The sequence below is a fragment of the Apostichopus japonicus genome, chromosome 9, assembly GCF_037975245.1.
Source record: "Apostichopus japonicus isolate 1M-3 chromosome 9, ASM3797524v1, whole genome shotgun sequence".
NCBI classification, from domain to species: domain Eukaryota; kingdom Metazoa; phylum Echinodermata; class Holothuroidea; order Aspidochirotida; family Stichopodidae; genus Apostichopus; species Apostichopus japonicus.
This window is the reverse complement of record NC_092569.1, coordinates 14,817,867-14,833,338: the sequence shown is the minus strand read 5'-3', so window position 1 is coordinate 14,833,338 and position 15,472 is coordinate 14,817,867. Positions and strand designations below refer to the sequence as shown.

Below are 15,472 nucleotides of genomic sequence, written 5' to 3'. Positions count from 1 at the left end.
AGTACAGATTATCCCACATGTTCACTCCCTCACAACACCGCTTGCCAACATTATAAAAGTCAATATTTGTTCATCTCTAGACTTTCTTGCCTCCTGCTATGGATTTCTATGTTTTGTCTCTGCTGTGTTGAGAACATCTCTGCCAAATATTTTCCTAATCTTCTTGGGATTTCATTTCAATTTAACGGATGGGACATAAAATTCAGAAAATTGTCTGATTTTTTAGCTTTAGGGGTGATACCAATGCAACATTTAAAGACTCAACTTTTCCAGTCTTGTCAGTTTCAGATTTTTTTTTGAGAGTTGCTTTCTGGCAGTTCTCAACATTTCAAGGTCTTCTCTTAAAATGTAAAAATTGAGTCCAAAAAGTTATTACTTTTCCATATGTTATTTTTTTATCTGTTACATTATTTTAAATATTGAATGCTCCACAAATACCAAGCCTTATGACTGATGTTAATTTGGGGTTATGTGTTCCTTGAAGGATTTTTTTTATTTTGTTCACTTTTTCCTCCAGCATGCGAGTGCAATCGTTATGGTGCCCTCAGCCCAGTGTGTCATCCAGATACCGGCGAGTGCAAGTGCCGTAATACCTACCAAACCCGAACCTGCGGAGAATGCCAAACTGGCTTCTTTAACTTCCCTAGGTGTGAAGGTGAGTCAAAGTAAATTAAAAAAGTAAAGTCAAATTTATTACTCCATAAAAAGGAAATTGTGGTACTTCCACAAGTCATAAAACAATGTATAGTCGGGTTTTACTTGAATACTAGTATACTTAATTTATTAGTTGTAATTGTCATGTAGGAGTCTAGAGGAAACATGAAACCAACTCATTATTATCTGTCTATATGACCAAATCTTATATGACAAAATTATTACAATTCAAAAAAAAAAAAATTAGGAATAAAGAAACTAATAAATACCAGTCAAAAAATGCATAATTGCAAGAGTTCATCAAAGTCTTGGTGTGAAGGTGAGTCAGTCAGGTGCTACATGAATACTGGAATATATTTGGATGTAATAGTTGCGAATTTTTTCATAATTAAGGAGTCTAGAGGAAACGTTACACCAGCACATAATTATTCTTCTATATGATAAACTGCCTATATGACAAATTATTACAATTCAACCCCCCCGCCCAAAAAAGAAGGATTTAAAAAAAAAAGAAAATAGGAATAACCAAAAAATTATAATACAAATAAATACCAGTAAAAAAATGCATAGTTGTCATCGTTCATCAAAGTCCAAGGTAATATCATATACCATGTTTGTCTAGTATTTTAATTCTCTTTTTATTTCCATTCCAAAAGTTCTATCACGAAAGATTAACAAGGAGATTGGTGATTGTTAAAAAAGAAAGGAAAAAAAATACATTACAATATTAGAGCCCTTGTGGTTTAGACTTGATCAAGTCTTCTGCCATCAAATTATGAAAGAACATTTACTGTCTCTCGTGTCTCATTTAATGTTTAACGAGTGTGGCTCTGTCTTTAACTCGTTTGTGGGAGACGGTCTGTGGAGGCATCTCCATCTTCTTGATCAATAATGATGATGATGATGATGATTATTGGGGTTGTGTTTATTATCCATTTTTACTCACTCACCAATAGTCTAACGATAAAGCTGCATATCGTCTCGGAAAACGCCCCCTCTGGAAAGTTGAAAGAGTGACGCTTCTTGATGGACCTTATTTTCCTGAGACATTACTATAAAAGTGTGGAATACAGTAGGGACAACGTCATCACCTTTCAGCCAATCGGTCCCCCCGGATTAGATGTGTGCAAAAACTGGAAAGATTACGAGCGGTTGTTAATACTTCTATTTTCTAAATTTTCAGCCTGCTCTTGCAGCCCGTATGGAGTAACAGACGATGTCTGTAATAGTACCGACGGCAGCTGCATCTGTAAAGATAACTTTGGAGGGGCGGATTGCGGTACTTGTGAACAAGGGTTCTACAACTTTCCATTCTGTCTCGGTAGGTATACCTTCCTATGCGTAAATCGTCTTCAAATAAAGAAAAAAAACCATTTTCCCTGTGAAGATTTAAATCACATTATTAACCGTTTTCTAACATCAATTCTAGACAGTGGTTTAGAAATTAGTCACTCTATCGGAGTATTAATATGTTGGAAATCAAATTTTTCTCAAATCAATTTTTCTGTCGTATCTCTTTCTCCTCGTGTTCAGAATGTAGTTGCGATGAGGACGGGTCCTTGTACGAGAGTTGCACGGACAACGGACAGTGTTACTGCAGGAGAGGATTCTCGGGCCAGAAATGCGATAGATGCGACAACAGCTACTTCAGATACCCAGAATGCTTAGGTATGATCGAATCTCCGAAACACAAATAGAATGAAAAAATATGAAAAGATTTGTGAAATGGTTAACATTTATCAACATACATTGAGTTTTGATGAGCTTCTGTTTAAAGCATAGTACCAATGATGTGGCTTCTTCAGATACCCAGAATTCTTAGGTATGAACGAATCTCGGTGATACATTCTAAAGCCGAATTGGATCTCCCTGTCTGCCAATTGGCGACGCATTTATATTAATGGAAAGCTCTTGAATTTGGAATAATGGTTAATTTATCTGGATTGAGAGAATGAGATATTGTCAAAACTTATGATTTATTTTTCAATCTCTTTAAAAGCAAAAATGCAGAAAACACTATAAGGATTCAAAAATATAAACAGATTAAATGGTAAACATTTATCACCATACATGAGTTTTGAAGAGCTTTTGCTTAATGCCCAGCCAATGATGTGGGTTTAGTTTTGATCTAAGTTAAAAGCTTCACCTAGTTTCACCTTTATTAAAAACTTGCCTCATTGGCCAAAAAAAAAAAAAAAATTGGAAAAAAGGTTAAAGAAAGTAGAAAGATTTGCAAATCCAGGTTCCAAAAACTCTGTGTTGGGTAAAACAGTACAGTTCTGTTAATGAATATTCATAAGGATTGATTTTAGGATATATTGAAGATACAAAGTGACATCTTAACCGTCATTACACATAATCAAGCATCACCTGGTCTAAGCTTGTCCTGCACTTTGTTTTCTACAGGTTGTAACTGCAGTCGGGACGGTTCGCTCAGTCTGATCTGCGACGAGCTTCACGGCCAGTGTACGTGTCGTGGGGGATACCAGAGCAGGACCTGCGACATGTGCGCCGAAGGTTTCTACAACTACCCTAACTGCGAAGAATGTAACTGTAACCCAGCCGGAGTGATCGACGTCCCGGGAGAACCTCTCGGTGGATGTGGCCAAGCTACTCAGGTACAGGACAGGTTGTCATCAAAGTTTGCAGATTTAATTCAATTACTTTCAGATATTTCTTTTAATGGGTCACTTAAAGTCAGAATTTTAGTCTTGATATATTATTGTCCAAGAAAAAAAAAAAATTCCTGGCAATGTTTCTACAACTATATCAGTTTGCAAGAGATGCAGCATTAGCATAAGCAGAATCTCTGTTTATTTTAAGGCCATGAAAATATCATCTTTTTCTGTTGAGAGTTGTGATGTTGAGCTGATGTGTTGATTTGTTGATGTGTTGAATGTTGTGATGCAGCTGATTTGATTTGATGATCTAATGGATGGTGGGTGTTAAACTTGGCAGTCCAGCTGCTATTATTGATGAGCCTCAGGTGTTTACAAGGTCATATCTCAAAATCAAGAATGGTACAGAAATACAACATAGATCATATAAATGGTCTAGAACCTAACAACATTTAATTTTGTCACTTAAAGTCAGCCTTTGAATCATGTCGAGAATTATTTTCTTTGTTGTCAGGGTGCTTGCCTTTGCAAGGAGAATGTGATTGGGAGAACCTGTGATTCTTGCGCTCCTCAATACTTCAATCTGGTCAGGAGCAACCCGGCCGGATGTGAAGCCTGTGACTGTTTCCTTGATGGCACCATTGGTGGACTTTCTATCTGTGACATGGTGAGTTATTGACATTTTTTCTTTGTTGACCTTCAGTGAGCTCATAACTGGGTTTCTTGATAATGTGCCAACAGGTTTCCAGATCTCTCGTTATGAATGAGTCACCCGTGGATGATGTAAAATGTCAGTCTGTCTGTTTGTCTGTCAAGAAGATGCTTGTGTCCCCCATTCATTGTTAAGTTCATTTTACAGGTCTCTCTTGATCTCATTCAAACTGGGATGAAAACCATCCATTCTCTTACTGATTAGTTTTCATTGTTTTTATCACAAAAATAAATAAAATAAAGGAAATTTTTAGGTGCTCCTTGGTAGGTTTTTGAATGATTGTACCTGATTGACTTTTTATAATTTTTTTTTTTTTTTTCCATTTTGTAATCATTTGTAGTTGACCTTGATCAGAAATTATATTACAGGAAAAAAAAAATCATAGCAAGCAACAAGAAAGGCAGCGTGAGTGTATCAATAAATCTGTTATAATTATGATTTTGTCTATGTATTGATGTTAATAGTGTGTTTTTGTTTCAACCTAATAAGTTACATAAGTGTTACAATGCTAAACATACTTCAGATTAAATTTTCTGAATAGTTAAGTAGTTTGGATAATTTTCTACCCCCAATTTTTATTGGCTAACTGTATCTTCCAAAATCAAGAAAAAATGATAAATGATGAAGTGTCCGTTTTCGACCCACCTCTATCATAGAGCACCGGTCAGTGCCTCTGTAAGGCAGCGGTCACTGGCAGGAAATGTGACGTCTGCAGAGATGGATACTACATGCTACAAGGCGAAAGTGCCTTTGGATGCGTCGGTGAGTTTATCATCGCGACTATTGTTTCGAAAGCTAGAGTTGAAAAGATTCAGGCCACACAGACGTTAACATCTCATATGTTAAAAAAAAAGAAAAGACAGATGGGACACCAAGTTTAAATTCTCAAATCAGTTTCTCAAAAGTATAAAGTCGATTTTGAATGGAAACCTTACACTGGTTATCATCTGGACAAGCTCGTTAGAAACCATTATCATGGTTGAAATGAGCGAAAGCAGTAATTCTTACCTCACTCCGTCCGTTTTAACTTGCCGCAGCTTCAGTCAAGGAAAATTAACTTCTTTAATTTTTCCTGCAATGCCATTCCGCAGAGTGCAACTGTTTGTGACTACATCTGCTTAGATTCCATTGAATGGTAATTGTATAACTGGGTAATAACTTTGCATTTTGTTTTAAAATGAGTGTTAGCCGTTAATAGAAAACAAGTCTGTGTGTGCGCTGATCAGTCTTTCAGCATATCGGTGTAACTCGTGAGGCGATGGGGCTGGAGGACTATCAAAAACTAGGTCACGAGAGTCGAGTTGAGTCCGATCGTGTTCACTTGGGTAAATTTGGCGGTGGCTTTAGACAACAACTTTTGAAGTTACTTTGTTAAAAGTGGAAGAATTCATTTGGTGTAGTTAGGGAGGCTTACATTATATTAACAGTGAAGGTGGACTAGCTATTAAATGGTTTATTTTTTTGTGGTCTTTATTCAGAATGTGGCTGTGATGTCGGAGGTTCCATTCATGGTTTCTGTGATAAAGAAACGGGACAGTGCATCTGCCGACCCCGTATCACCGGCCGCACGTGTAAAGTGTAAGTTTCCCTACCACGGTAGTATTTTAACAACAACATTGTTTATGCTGTGTATGGCCAACTTAAAAGATCACATTTATCTCATATCTGATGTGTCATGTTGTAATGTATTTTTGGTTCCTTGCTTTAGCAAAAGGAACCTATGCAGTCAGGTTGGCGTATGTGTGTGTGTATGTATGTGTGTGTGTGTGTGCGTCTGTGACACTTGCTTGGGTACGCTCTATCTCAATAAGGGAATGTTGGATTGAGGCCAAACTTGGACTATAGATCCGCCATATGGAGAAGGTGTGCCCTATTGTTTTTGGTGCCCACAAAGGTCACCAAAGGTCAGTTATGGTCCAAAAACCGAAAATATTAAAACTGCAATAACTCCCAGTGCCAATGTGCGACAAGATTGATATTTTGGGACAAGTTGTGAACTGGTTAGGGGAGCATTTTCAAACTTAACCGTCATGTGATCCAAGGTCACCAAAGGTCAATTAATGATAAAAAACTAGTATTTTTGCAATAACTTGAGAACCAAATGTCTTTTAGGGTTGGGAGTTGCCTCAATGTAAGCCAATTGTCGACCCGCATCTGGGTGACCCTTGACCTCAATTTGACCTCTGGTGACCTTTTCGTGTTTTTGGGATTTTTACAGTTTCAATGCTATTTTCAGATGTCAAAGGTACCTTCTGATCATAAATGTCAATAGGTTGACCCCGTGTGACCTTTATGTGCGAAGTTATATGGGGTCAAAGTTTTTCGGTCGGAGTTAGGATGGTTGTACAGACTTTTCGTTTTGTTTTTTGGAATCAGGAGATTAAACTACATCTGAAATCAAGGTCAAAAGGTCAAAGGTCACATTAGAAAAAATGTGCTTATTTTGGGAGGAAACGATCAAAAAAGAAAATGTTTGGTTTTGATGCTAGATTTAGATATCAAATGTACCTTCCGATCAAAAATGTCAATTGGTTGACACCTGTGTGACCTTCGTGTGCGAAGTTATACAAGGTCAAAGTTAATTTTCAGACATTTAATGCAACAACTCCCAATTCCAAGGTGTGGCATGGTTGATATTTTTGGACAAGTTGCAAATGGTATAGGGGAATATTTTCAAACTTAACGGTCATGTGATCCGAGGTCACCAAAGGTCAATTAATGTCAAAAAAGTAGTATTTTGGGGGTAGAAAATGGGCAAAGAAAAGAATGTTTGATTTTGTATAGTTTGATGCTCTAATGTAGGTCTCATCAATCAAAAATGTCAATAAGTTGACCCAAGGTGACCTTTGTATGTTAAGTTATATGAGGTCAAAGTTAATTTTCAGACATTTAGTGTAATAACTCCCAGTGCCAAGGTGTTACACAGTTGATATTTTGAGACAAGTTGCAAATGGTATAGGGGAATATTTTCAAACTTAACGGTCATGTGATCCGAGGTCACCAAAGGTCAATTAAGGATAAAAAACTAGTATTTTTGCGATAACTTGAGAACAAATTGTCCGTTAGGTTTGGGAGTTGCTTCAATGTAATCCAATTGTCGACCCGCATCTGGGTGACCCTTGACCTCAATTTGACCTCTGGTGACCTTTTTAGTGTTTTAGGGATTTTTACAGTTTTGATGCTATTTTCAGATGTCAAAGGTACCTTCTGATCATAAATGTCAATGGGTTGACCCCCGTGTGACCTTCGTGTGCGAAGTTATATGAGGTCAAAGTTAATTTTCAGACATTTAATGCAATAACTCCCAGTTCCAAGGTGTGACAAGGTTGATATTTTTGGAGTAGTTGCAAATGGTATAGGGGAATATTTTCAAACTTAACGGTTAGGTGATACAAGGTCACCAAAGGTCAATTAATGATAAAAAACTAGTATTTTTGCGACAACTTGAGAACAAATTGTCCGTTAGGGTTGGGAGTTGCTTCAATGTAATCCAATTGTCGACCCGCATCTGGGTGACCCTTGACCTCTGGTGACCTTTTCGTGTTTTGTGGATTTTTACAGTTTCGATGCTATTTTCAGATGTTAAAGGTACCTTCTGATCATAAATGTCAATGGGTTGACCCCCATTTGACCTTCGTGTGCAAAGTTATTTGAGGTCAAAGTTAATTTTCACACATTTAATGCAATAACTCCCAGTGCCAAGGTGTGACAAGGTTGATTTTTTTGGACAAGTTGCAAATGGTATAGGGGAATATTTTCAAACTTAACGGTCATGTGATCAAGGTCACCAAAGGTCAGCTAATGTTCAAAAAGTAGTATTATGGGGGGAGAAAAATGGCAAAGAAAAAATGTTTGAATTTTTACAGTCATGCTCTATTTAGGTCTCACCGATCAAAAATGTCAATTGGTTGACCTCCGGGTGACCTTTGTGTGTGAAGTTACATACAAGTACAAAGTTAATTTTTTGACATTTAATGCAATTAAATCTCAATGCCAAGGTGTGACATGGTTGATATTTTGGGACAAGTTGTGAATGGGGTGGTGGAACATTTTGAAACTTAAAGGTCATGTCATCTGAGGTCTCCATTGTTATCATATCTGTTGACACGCTTGTAGGTCTCTTATATTTCTTACATTTGCGACGCCATATTTAGATCTCAAAAGTGCCTTTTGATAAAAAATCCGATCACATTTTGTGATCACAAAAGTGTTGGCTATAGTGTTGGTTACTTTATGGGAACATGTAGGACCACTGGACCACAATTACTTGGACTATTTCAGCCCAATCTTGCTTGGTAATATTATGTGTATTGTCATATACCCCAAGCAAGGAACCACAGTGCCCTTGGGCTCTTGTTACCAATAGAATGTGATCTTCTATGTTTCAATTGGAGAGGAAACTTTGTCCCTGCAGTTTGTCAGTTGTACCGTGGTGGTTAATATATCGCCATGCGACCAGAAGCAGCTCTATTTTTGGGTTGATTTTGGTAGATTTTGATATGATATTGAACTCTAAGTTCCGATAACAGTGCAGTTGAAGAACTAAACTATCAAATATTCTTTCCAATTATGTGGAAAAAAAAGGTATAATCTGTTGAAAAGGTGACTTGCTTTTTGCATGTGGTTATTAATGGTTGAACCTTAAGATTCTTACAATCAATTAATATCATCAATTTATTGATAGTAATTAAAATAAGATGAGACTTATCCACATTTCAATTCTGATATGATGCAATACTTGTTAGTAAAAATTGTCCTCTAAATAATTGTCCTCTAATAATTGGTGTAAGAATGAATTTGCATTGTTTTGAAATTTTCAAGATTTCGATATGAAATATTTGTCAGTTATTTTGGCTAGATAACCAACATATGGATAGAACAATAGCCTGCAATCAAAATGTTTTTATATTGTTGGCCTTTGTAATCTCCTATAAACATCAAAAAAGCTTTGCTATTTTTGTTTAAAAATCTGCTAATTTAACAAATTATTTTAAAATTGAATTTGTTAGTGTTTAAAATGTCAGATGAATTTTGTTTTCTTCATGTAGATGACAGATATTTTACACATTAAAATGAAAACTGATAATTTTCTTTTAATACTCACAAAACAGGCCAGCCCAGCTTCACTTCTTCCCAAGCCTTCACCAAATCAAGTTTGAAATCGAGAGTGGTTACATTCCCGAAGGAGGACGCCCTCGTATTGGCTATGATCCAAATGTCTTCCCAGGATTCAGTTACCTCGGATACGCAGTGATGTCAAACATTCAGGTGAGTTTCCTTTTAACATCTGTCAGGATTGGTAAACTATTAACTTTTTACTTATTAATTATCTGAAATGAAAGTGACTAGTCAAGGTAATTGTTATCAAAAAAGCATTTAACAATGACATCAAATTTAATTCAAAACTTTTGTCAAATTCAACTGAAAAAGAGAAATGAAGTCCTCTGGTTTTTGGTTTCATGGACTGATGTCATACTGTCACTCACATCCAGTAGGTCAATACAGCCAGTAAAAAAAAAAAATCACAGAAAAAGACTCATAAATCTGCTACGGGAATCTGCGTGTTTACAATATTAAGCAGTTTTATAATTGATTTTCTTGCTTGCAGCCTGAGGTGATGGTAGATATTAGCGTTGATCGCAACAGCATTTACCGAATCGTGATACGTTACATGTTTGAGGGCAGCGTTCCACAAAAGGGTCTCATTACAGTGACTCCATTATCAGAACGGCATGGTAAGTTGAACCCACCCACCCATCCACACATCCCATCATCCCCTTCCCATCAAGATATCTTTTAAACTGTATTTTCTTGTTTAAATTGTGCTCTCACCAAGGTTTTTAAGTGTACATACTGAAAGGCATTTCTTAGTTAATATATTGGATGCTTATTTTTTAAGGTATATGTGGAGAGATTTATTGATTCCTTGCCAAAGGTGGAGGTGAAAGGTCATTTGAGGTTAACAATAAGGCATAATCTGAAAACTTCACATAATAAGCTAACTTAATAAAAAAGACTTGAAAAACTTTGTGGACATGAGAAACTCCAATTATAAGTTTGTGTGTCAAGGAATGCTGTTGTTTTCTGTGGAGATCAATGGTCATTTGAGGTCAGCAGAAGTTTCAAATCCAAGGCGAACACATGCATCTCCAAAGAGTAAAATGTGAATGAAATGTGTAGATCCACAGGAGTGCGAGAACTTTACTGATCACTGGAAATCAACAGTGTCTAAAACTTAAAAAAAAATTGTGTTTATTGTTGCATTAAATGATTCTCCTCTGAAGATGTGGCAAGGAATGAACCGCAAAGCTGTTTGGCTTTGTGGTTGTTTATATTACTCATTTATCACTTTGACCTGTTCAGTCTATAAATGGGCTTTCAGTATTAATCACATGACAAGTCCCCCATCAATGGGAACTTAACACCAGGTTAATCATGTGAGGTGTAACGTGGGGGCGCCATTGCATATTGAAAACCATAATTCTAAATAATTCAGAGACTTGCAGATAGATAACTTGGAAGTAAGACAGAGAAATGTAATTTTTTTTTTTTTTTTAAATTTAATTTAAAATCTTCTTTTCAAGACATGTTTGTATTTTCATTAAATTGTCTCCAGATACAGCACAGAGCAGCGATATTCTCTTCATTCCTGGCGCCGATCCTCAGTTTGTAACGGTAGAGGGCGGCGGTATCGTTATGCCATTCGTGCTGAATCCCGGTGAATGGACGGTCAGCATTACAGCACCTGAGGGCGCTCTCCTCGTAAGTCAACCCTAAATTTTTATTTAGAAAAAAAAAATTATTTATGTATTTAATTTTTTGTCATGAAAATGTCTGTTAACACATACCAAACTTATTCCATTACCTCTTGCAGACATTCAGCTCTGCCAATAAGTAATTGAATAATAGTTATTTAGTTGCCGTTGTTCATAACTGAACTTGCTCAGGATAAGGGACCTAAACAGCCTTGCGTCTAGTTTGACAAGCAGGCATGAGCTTTTTCTGCGAATTCGCGCAATATCCGTGATTTCTTTTCTGCCTCGGGGACAAAAACTGTTATCCTAACACACTGTAGCTTACGCAAACTGGAGCCTATACCGCAATTTTTGCAAAGTTCTGTGATTTATTTTTACCCCGGGGTCATCCCTGGATAAGAACACGAGCATAAATGCAGGATGGGGTGTATCGTAGGCTATCATAGTATTTCTTCATATATAAATTATGATTAGAATGATTGTATTCCTGCAAAACTAAGGCACTGTGTCAATGCTGCAGCAGCTGCAATATCCCCTGCAGCAAGGCTGAATCAATATCAAAGAATTGGTATTACCATGGCAGACCAGCAGTGCCTATGTTTGTGAAACTGCACAAATGATTATGTCCTGTGCAGCCTGGCTGCAGGATACTAGAGCCCCCCTCCTCTCTCCTCTCTCCTCTCCCTCAGTGTCCTTTTCTGTTGTTGACACAATGCCTAACAACATCATATTCAGTTTATAAAGAGCATGCCAGACTTTTACTAGTAAGCAGGAAGTTTGCCTCCCAAATTGGAGCAGATGAACATACTAGTGGAAAACAGTGGCCTGTGTGTAAAATAGAGCGTTCATTTACTTTATTCTCATTTTCCTTGTCTTTCTTAGGACTACTTAGTTCTTCTTCCATCTGCGTTCTACGAAGCAACTGTTTTGATTCAGAGTGTGGCCGACCCATGTGTCCCTGGTCAGGACCAAGACAGGTCAGTGAATCAGGGGCCTTGCAAGCCAGGTTAAGCCCTGTGGGCAATTACATCACTGGGCCCCCTTGATTGAAGTCTTGGACTTCCCTTACATATATTATGAAGATGAGAGTACATTATTTTCTAACCCGATATTTTCCCTGCAATCCTCCCCCTCCCCAAATTCCCAAGTTCCATCTCCAAAACCAGGTTTGAAGCACTTACATAAGCAATATAGAAATTGAAAGGTAGAAATTGAGATTTCTCTTGTTACACAAAAGAGTGAAATCTGATGGTTATCATCTTATCGTTATGAACAGGTGCAACTACTACGTCTATCCATCAGTGGATACCTTCCCTAATGCCAGAGGTACCGACGGCTATTATTATGACATCACCGCAAACCAACAGATCAGGATCCGTCCGTTTATAGACGAGTACATCCGAAACGAAATTGATGTCCTTGACCTGGCTCTCTTGGATGAGGAACAGGTAAGAGTGGACACTGGAGGAGTGGAGAACGGGGTGGGAGGTGTGTAGGAGTGGTGAAGGGGGTGGGAGGGGGGAGTGGGTTTGTGTTAGGGATGGGTGGACCTTGAAGAAGTGAGAGAGAGGAGTTTTGGGGAGCTGAGTAAGTGTTGGTGGTGATTGGGGGGGGGGGATAGGACAGATGGATCAATGTACCTCTCATGAAGATGTGGTAAGAGTTGTCTCCAGATGGGAAAGTTTGTGATATAAATGTTGGAGGGAAAGGAAAGGCTAGGGGTGGGGACCAAAGGTTGGGAGGAGTTAGTGTAGATTGTCAATTGCTCTAGCTGTATTCTGTGAATACCTGGCCAGAGGCAATCCTGAAGAGGGGCAAGGGGTAAGGGGTAGGGATAAGGGGTAAGGGGAAGGGGTAAGGGGGGAGTTTGAGAGCCATGTGAACTCTAGAGACATGAGGATGAATGAAGGGCGGAGGAGGGAATGTAAGAGACGTAATCTAACCCACATGGAGTCAAAGACAAGTCGAGAGTCTTCACTGACTCACCTCAAGTAAAATTTTATAAAGTGTGGTTTGTTCCACTGCTTGCCTTCTGTGATATGACATTGTACAACGATGACATCGATACACTATTAATATAATATACCTTTAATGACTTGACTACGAACCCACAAGACATTCCATTTTGAATGATTTGTAGATGGTATGAAAATTTCACTACTTTCCTACTTGTCATGTCCTCTCTGATTTTTTTTTGTTTTTTTCACAAGACAAAGGATGGAATTGAATCTTCCTCCCAATGTGTCCTTTTGACACATCCATTTTATAGCCATGTTTCTTTCATCTTATTTCCCACCTTCAGAGCAACCTCCACTTAACTATTCCGTTTGATAAGCCCGGTGACTACGTCTTCATCATAGAGTACTACGGCGGGGACTCTGATTCTCCAAGGGCATCTTTTGAAGTCTTTGGAACAGAACAGTCCACCACAGGATTTGTCAATTTCTACAACTGTACTTACTTGTGAGTAATAAAACATGCTTTAATAACTTGAGGTTACCCGAGTTTTTTTTAGTTGTTTTTTGTCAGTTTTTATATAAAGAATAGCTAAATTGAGGGAGAGTGATATTGATCGAAGGTTAATTTGGTTGTCAAAAGGCAAAGTTTGTTATTAGGTAGTTGTGAAAAATTTGATCTCTTTTATCTTTGAGTTTGGTTGAGTGTGCATCAAAACATCAATGTTACCAATTCCTTGTTAACAAGAATCCAAACTACAATGTGGTGCCTGTTTTGTCCTTGCCTTTCCTATATGTGTGGATGGGTTGATTTTGAAAAGGTGAACTAAGAAAATCATGAAGAAAGAAAAGAAATGTGAATCTTGCTGACAACTGAATGATGCCTTATCAGGACTTTTACAGTTGCTTTATCAAATTGTTTTGTCCCAGAATTAAATAATTCATATTGGTTATACAGCAAAATAACATTCAATTTATCAAAATTGCACAATATAATTGATTGTGAAGGTAAATATTACAACATAAATGTGACAGGAAGTGTTCTAAAATCACAGGGCTCAACAATATATCACCCATAATGCAGGAGAACTCCCCCCCCATCAAGAATAGGAATTTTTTTGTGTGGAACCTGTGAACACTTACCTATAATGTAACTAACTAAATGTGTGTACCCCTATGAACACTTACCTAATAATATAACTAACTAAATGTGTGTACCCCTGTGACCACTTACCTATCAATCAAACTAACTAAATGAATATAAAAGAATAGAATAAGATGCTAAACACACCCACAAAGTTAGTGAATTTACTTAGATAACATGGTTTGCTTTATACACAGTCACACATTTGCAGAAAGGGTAACTCTGTTTGAATGATTCTCGGTGGAATTGTAATCCTTTTTCTTCTTTTATTTTTCATTTCCGTCTTGAAGGTGTCGATCCATCGTAGTGAATGCAGAGGGAGAGGTTCAGGTCTTTACCATTGAGGAGGAATCTCTCACCGTTTCACTCACACAGATTGGTCAGCCATTTTTCCTGGCTGTGGTGAGTCACGTTCAACTCGTATTATAGATTGTCATGCCTTTTGAACTAGAGCATAATTTGGAGAAATTGATGGTATCTAGTCGCCGTCGACTCTAAACGTTACGCATTTCAAGTGCAGTTCATTCCTTGTCATGGAGATAGATATTGAAACTCACTTCTCTGTTGCAAGAAAATATTGGATGCCCCAATTGCCGGAGTCCACAGAATGCAAGAACAAGCCAAACATTTACTGTACAGCAAACAATGTGAGCTTCAGGGAATACATCCAGGGTTATGCCACCCTGCTCAAAGAGAGTGAAGAGCTCTGATTGGCTTAATCAAACCCTTGAAAACATCTCAAGTAATTTCTTATCGTCATCGATGGGCTGTAAAGACGTACAGATTAGATATCCTGTCGTATTTTTTTATTTTTAAATAGATGAAACACTTTGAGTTTAAATTTTGCTAGGTCTTAGTTACATTTGAGTACCAATAAACAATGCAAATTTGGACTTTATTGTCCAAATTTGGCCATATTTAGTAAGGGGTTTTTGAGTACTTGTTTCATTGCATGGCATTTTGTCATCTTTTTCTTTTAATTTGGTGTGCATTTTCAGAGCTCCATTATAGCCATCCCAGTCGGTGATTTCAGTTACGAGTTCATCACTCCAACGCTACAGTGCATCAAATCGTCCACAGGAGAGTAAGTAGATTCTTGGATTAGTAATAATATTTTAATAATAATATTTGCTTTTTATATAGCGCTTTATACCAGCGATAGGTCTCAAAGCGCTTTACAGACGTTATTTAACCCCTGGTCAATGATAACCTGTCCCAGAGACAATCCCTCCAGTCGGCAGCAGTTATATACTGCACCCAATGACAAGTTACCTCACAGGTACCCATTTTTCCTACTGAACCCCTGGTTCAGTAGTCTGAGGGTAGTTTGTTTAAAGATGTCAGCAGATATTGGACTTCTCATGGATTTTCCATCCACTAGCAGTGTTGTCTGAATAAATGATCTTGATATTAGAAAATGGTTTATATCATAAATTATAAATCACCTCTGAGATATGTTTATCTTAAAAGACTGTAACATTGATTTAAATTTATGAGAAAACAGTAACATTACTATTATGAATATGTATTAGTTTATGTGTTACTGCAGCAGCCAGTTGGGAAAATTTTCCATTGCTACTACCACTATATACTGTCCTCTAATATCATGCTTCAAAGCACTCGTACTGACAGTA

The 15,472-nt window shown here is 37.5% G+C and overlaps 1 protein-coding gene across 2 annotated transcripts in view; it reads left to right on the top strand.

The window, feature by feature from the left end:
• Positions 1–15,472, top strand: part of LOC139973108 (laminin subunit alpha-like) — an 87,002-nt gene that overhangs the window by 19,625 nt on the left and 51,905 nt on the right. For both annotated transcript variants that reach the window (XM_071979536.1, XM_071979535.1), the window contains exons 8-22: positions 518–655; positions 1,838–1,975; positions 2,188–2,322; positions 3,061–3,272; positions 3,787–3,939; positions 4,641–4,746; positions 5,463–5,562; positions 9,096–9,252; positions 9,593–9,719; positions 10,601–10,746; positions 11,622–11,716; positions 12,016–12,187; positions 13,042–13,202; positions 14,129–14,240; positions 14,837–14,922. In XM_071979536.1, the coding sequence (XP_071835637.1) occupies positions 518–655; positions 1,838–1,975; positions 2,188–2,322; positions 3,061–3,272; positions 3,787–3,939; positions 4,641–4,746; positions 5,463–5,562; positions 9,096–9,252; positions 9,593–9,719; positions 10,601–10,746; positions 11,622–11,716; positions 12,016–12,187; positions 13,042–13,202; positions 14,129–14,240; positions 14,837–14,922 (2,038 nt within the window). The remainder of the gene's footprint in view (positions 1–517; positions 656–1,837; positions 1,976–2,187; positions 2,323–3,060; positions 3,273–3,786; positions 3,940–4,640; positions 4,747–5,462; positions 5,563–9,095; positions 9,253–9,592; positions 9,720–10,600; positions 10,747–11,621; positions 11,717–12,015; positions 12,188–13,041; positions 13,203–14,128; positions 14,241–14,836; positions 14,923–15,472) is intronic.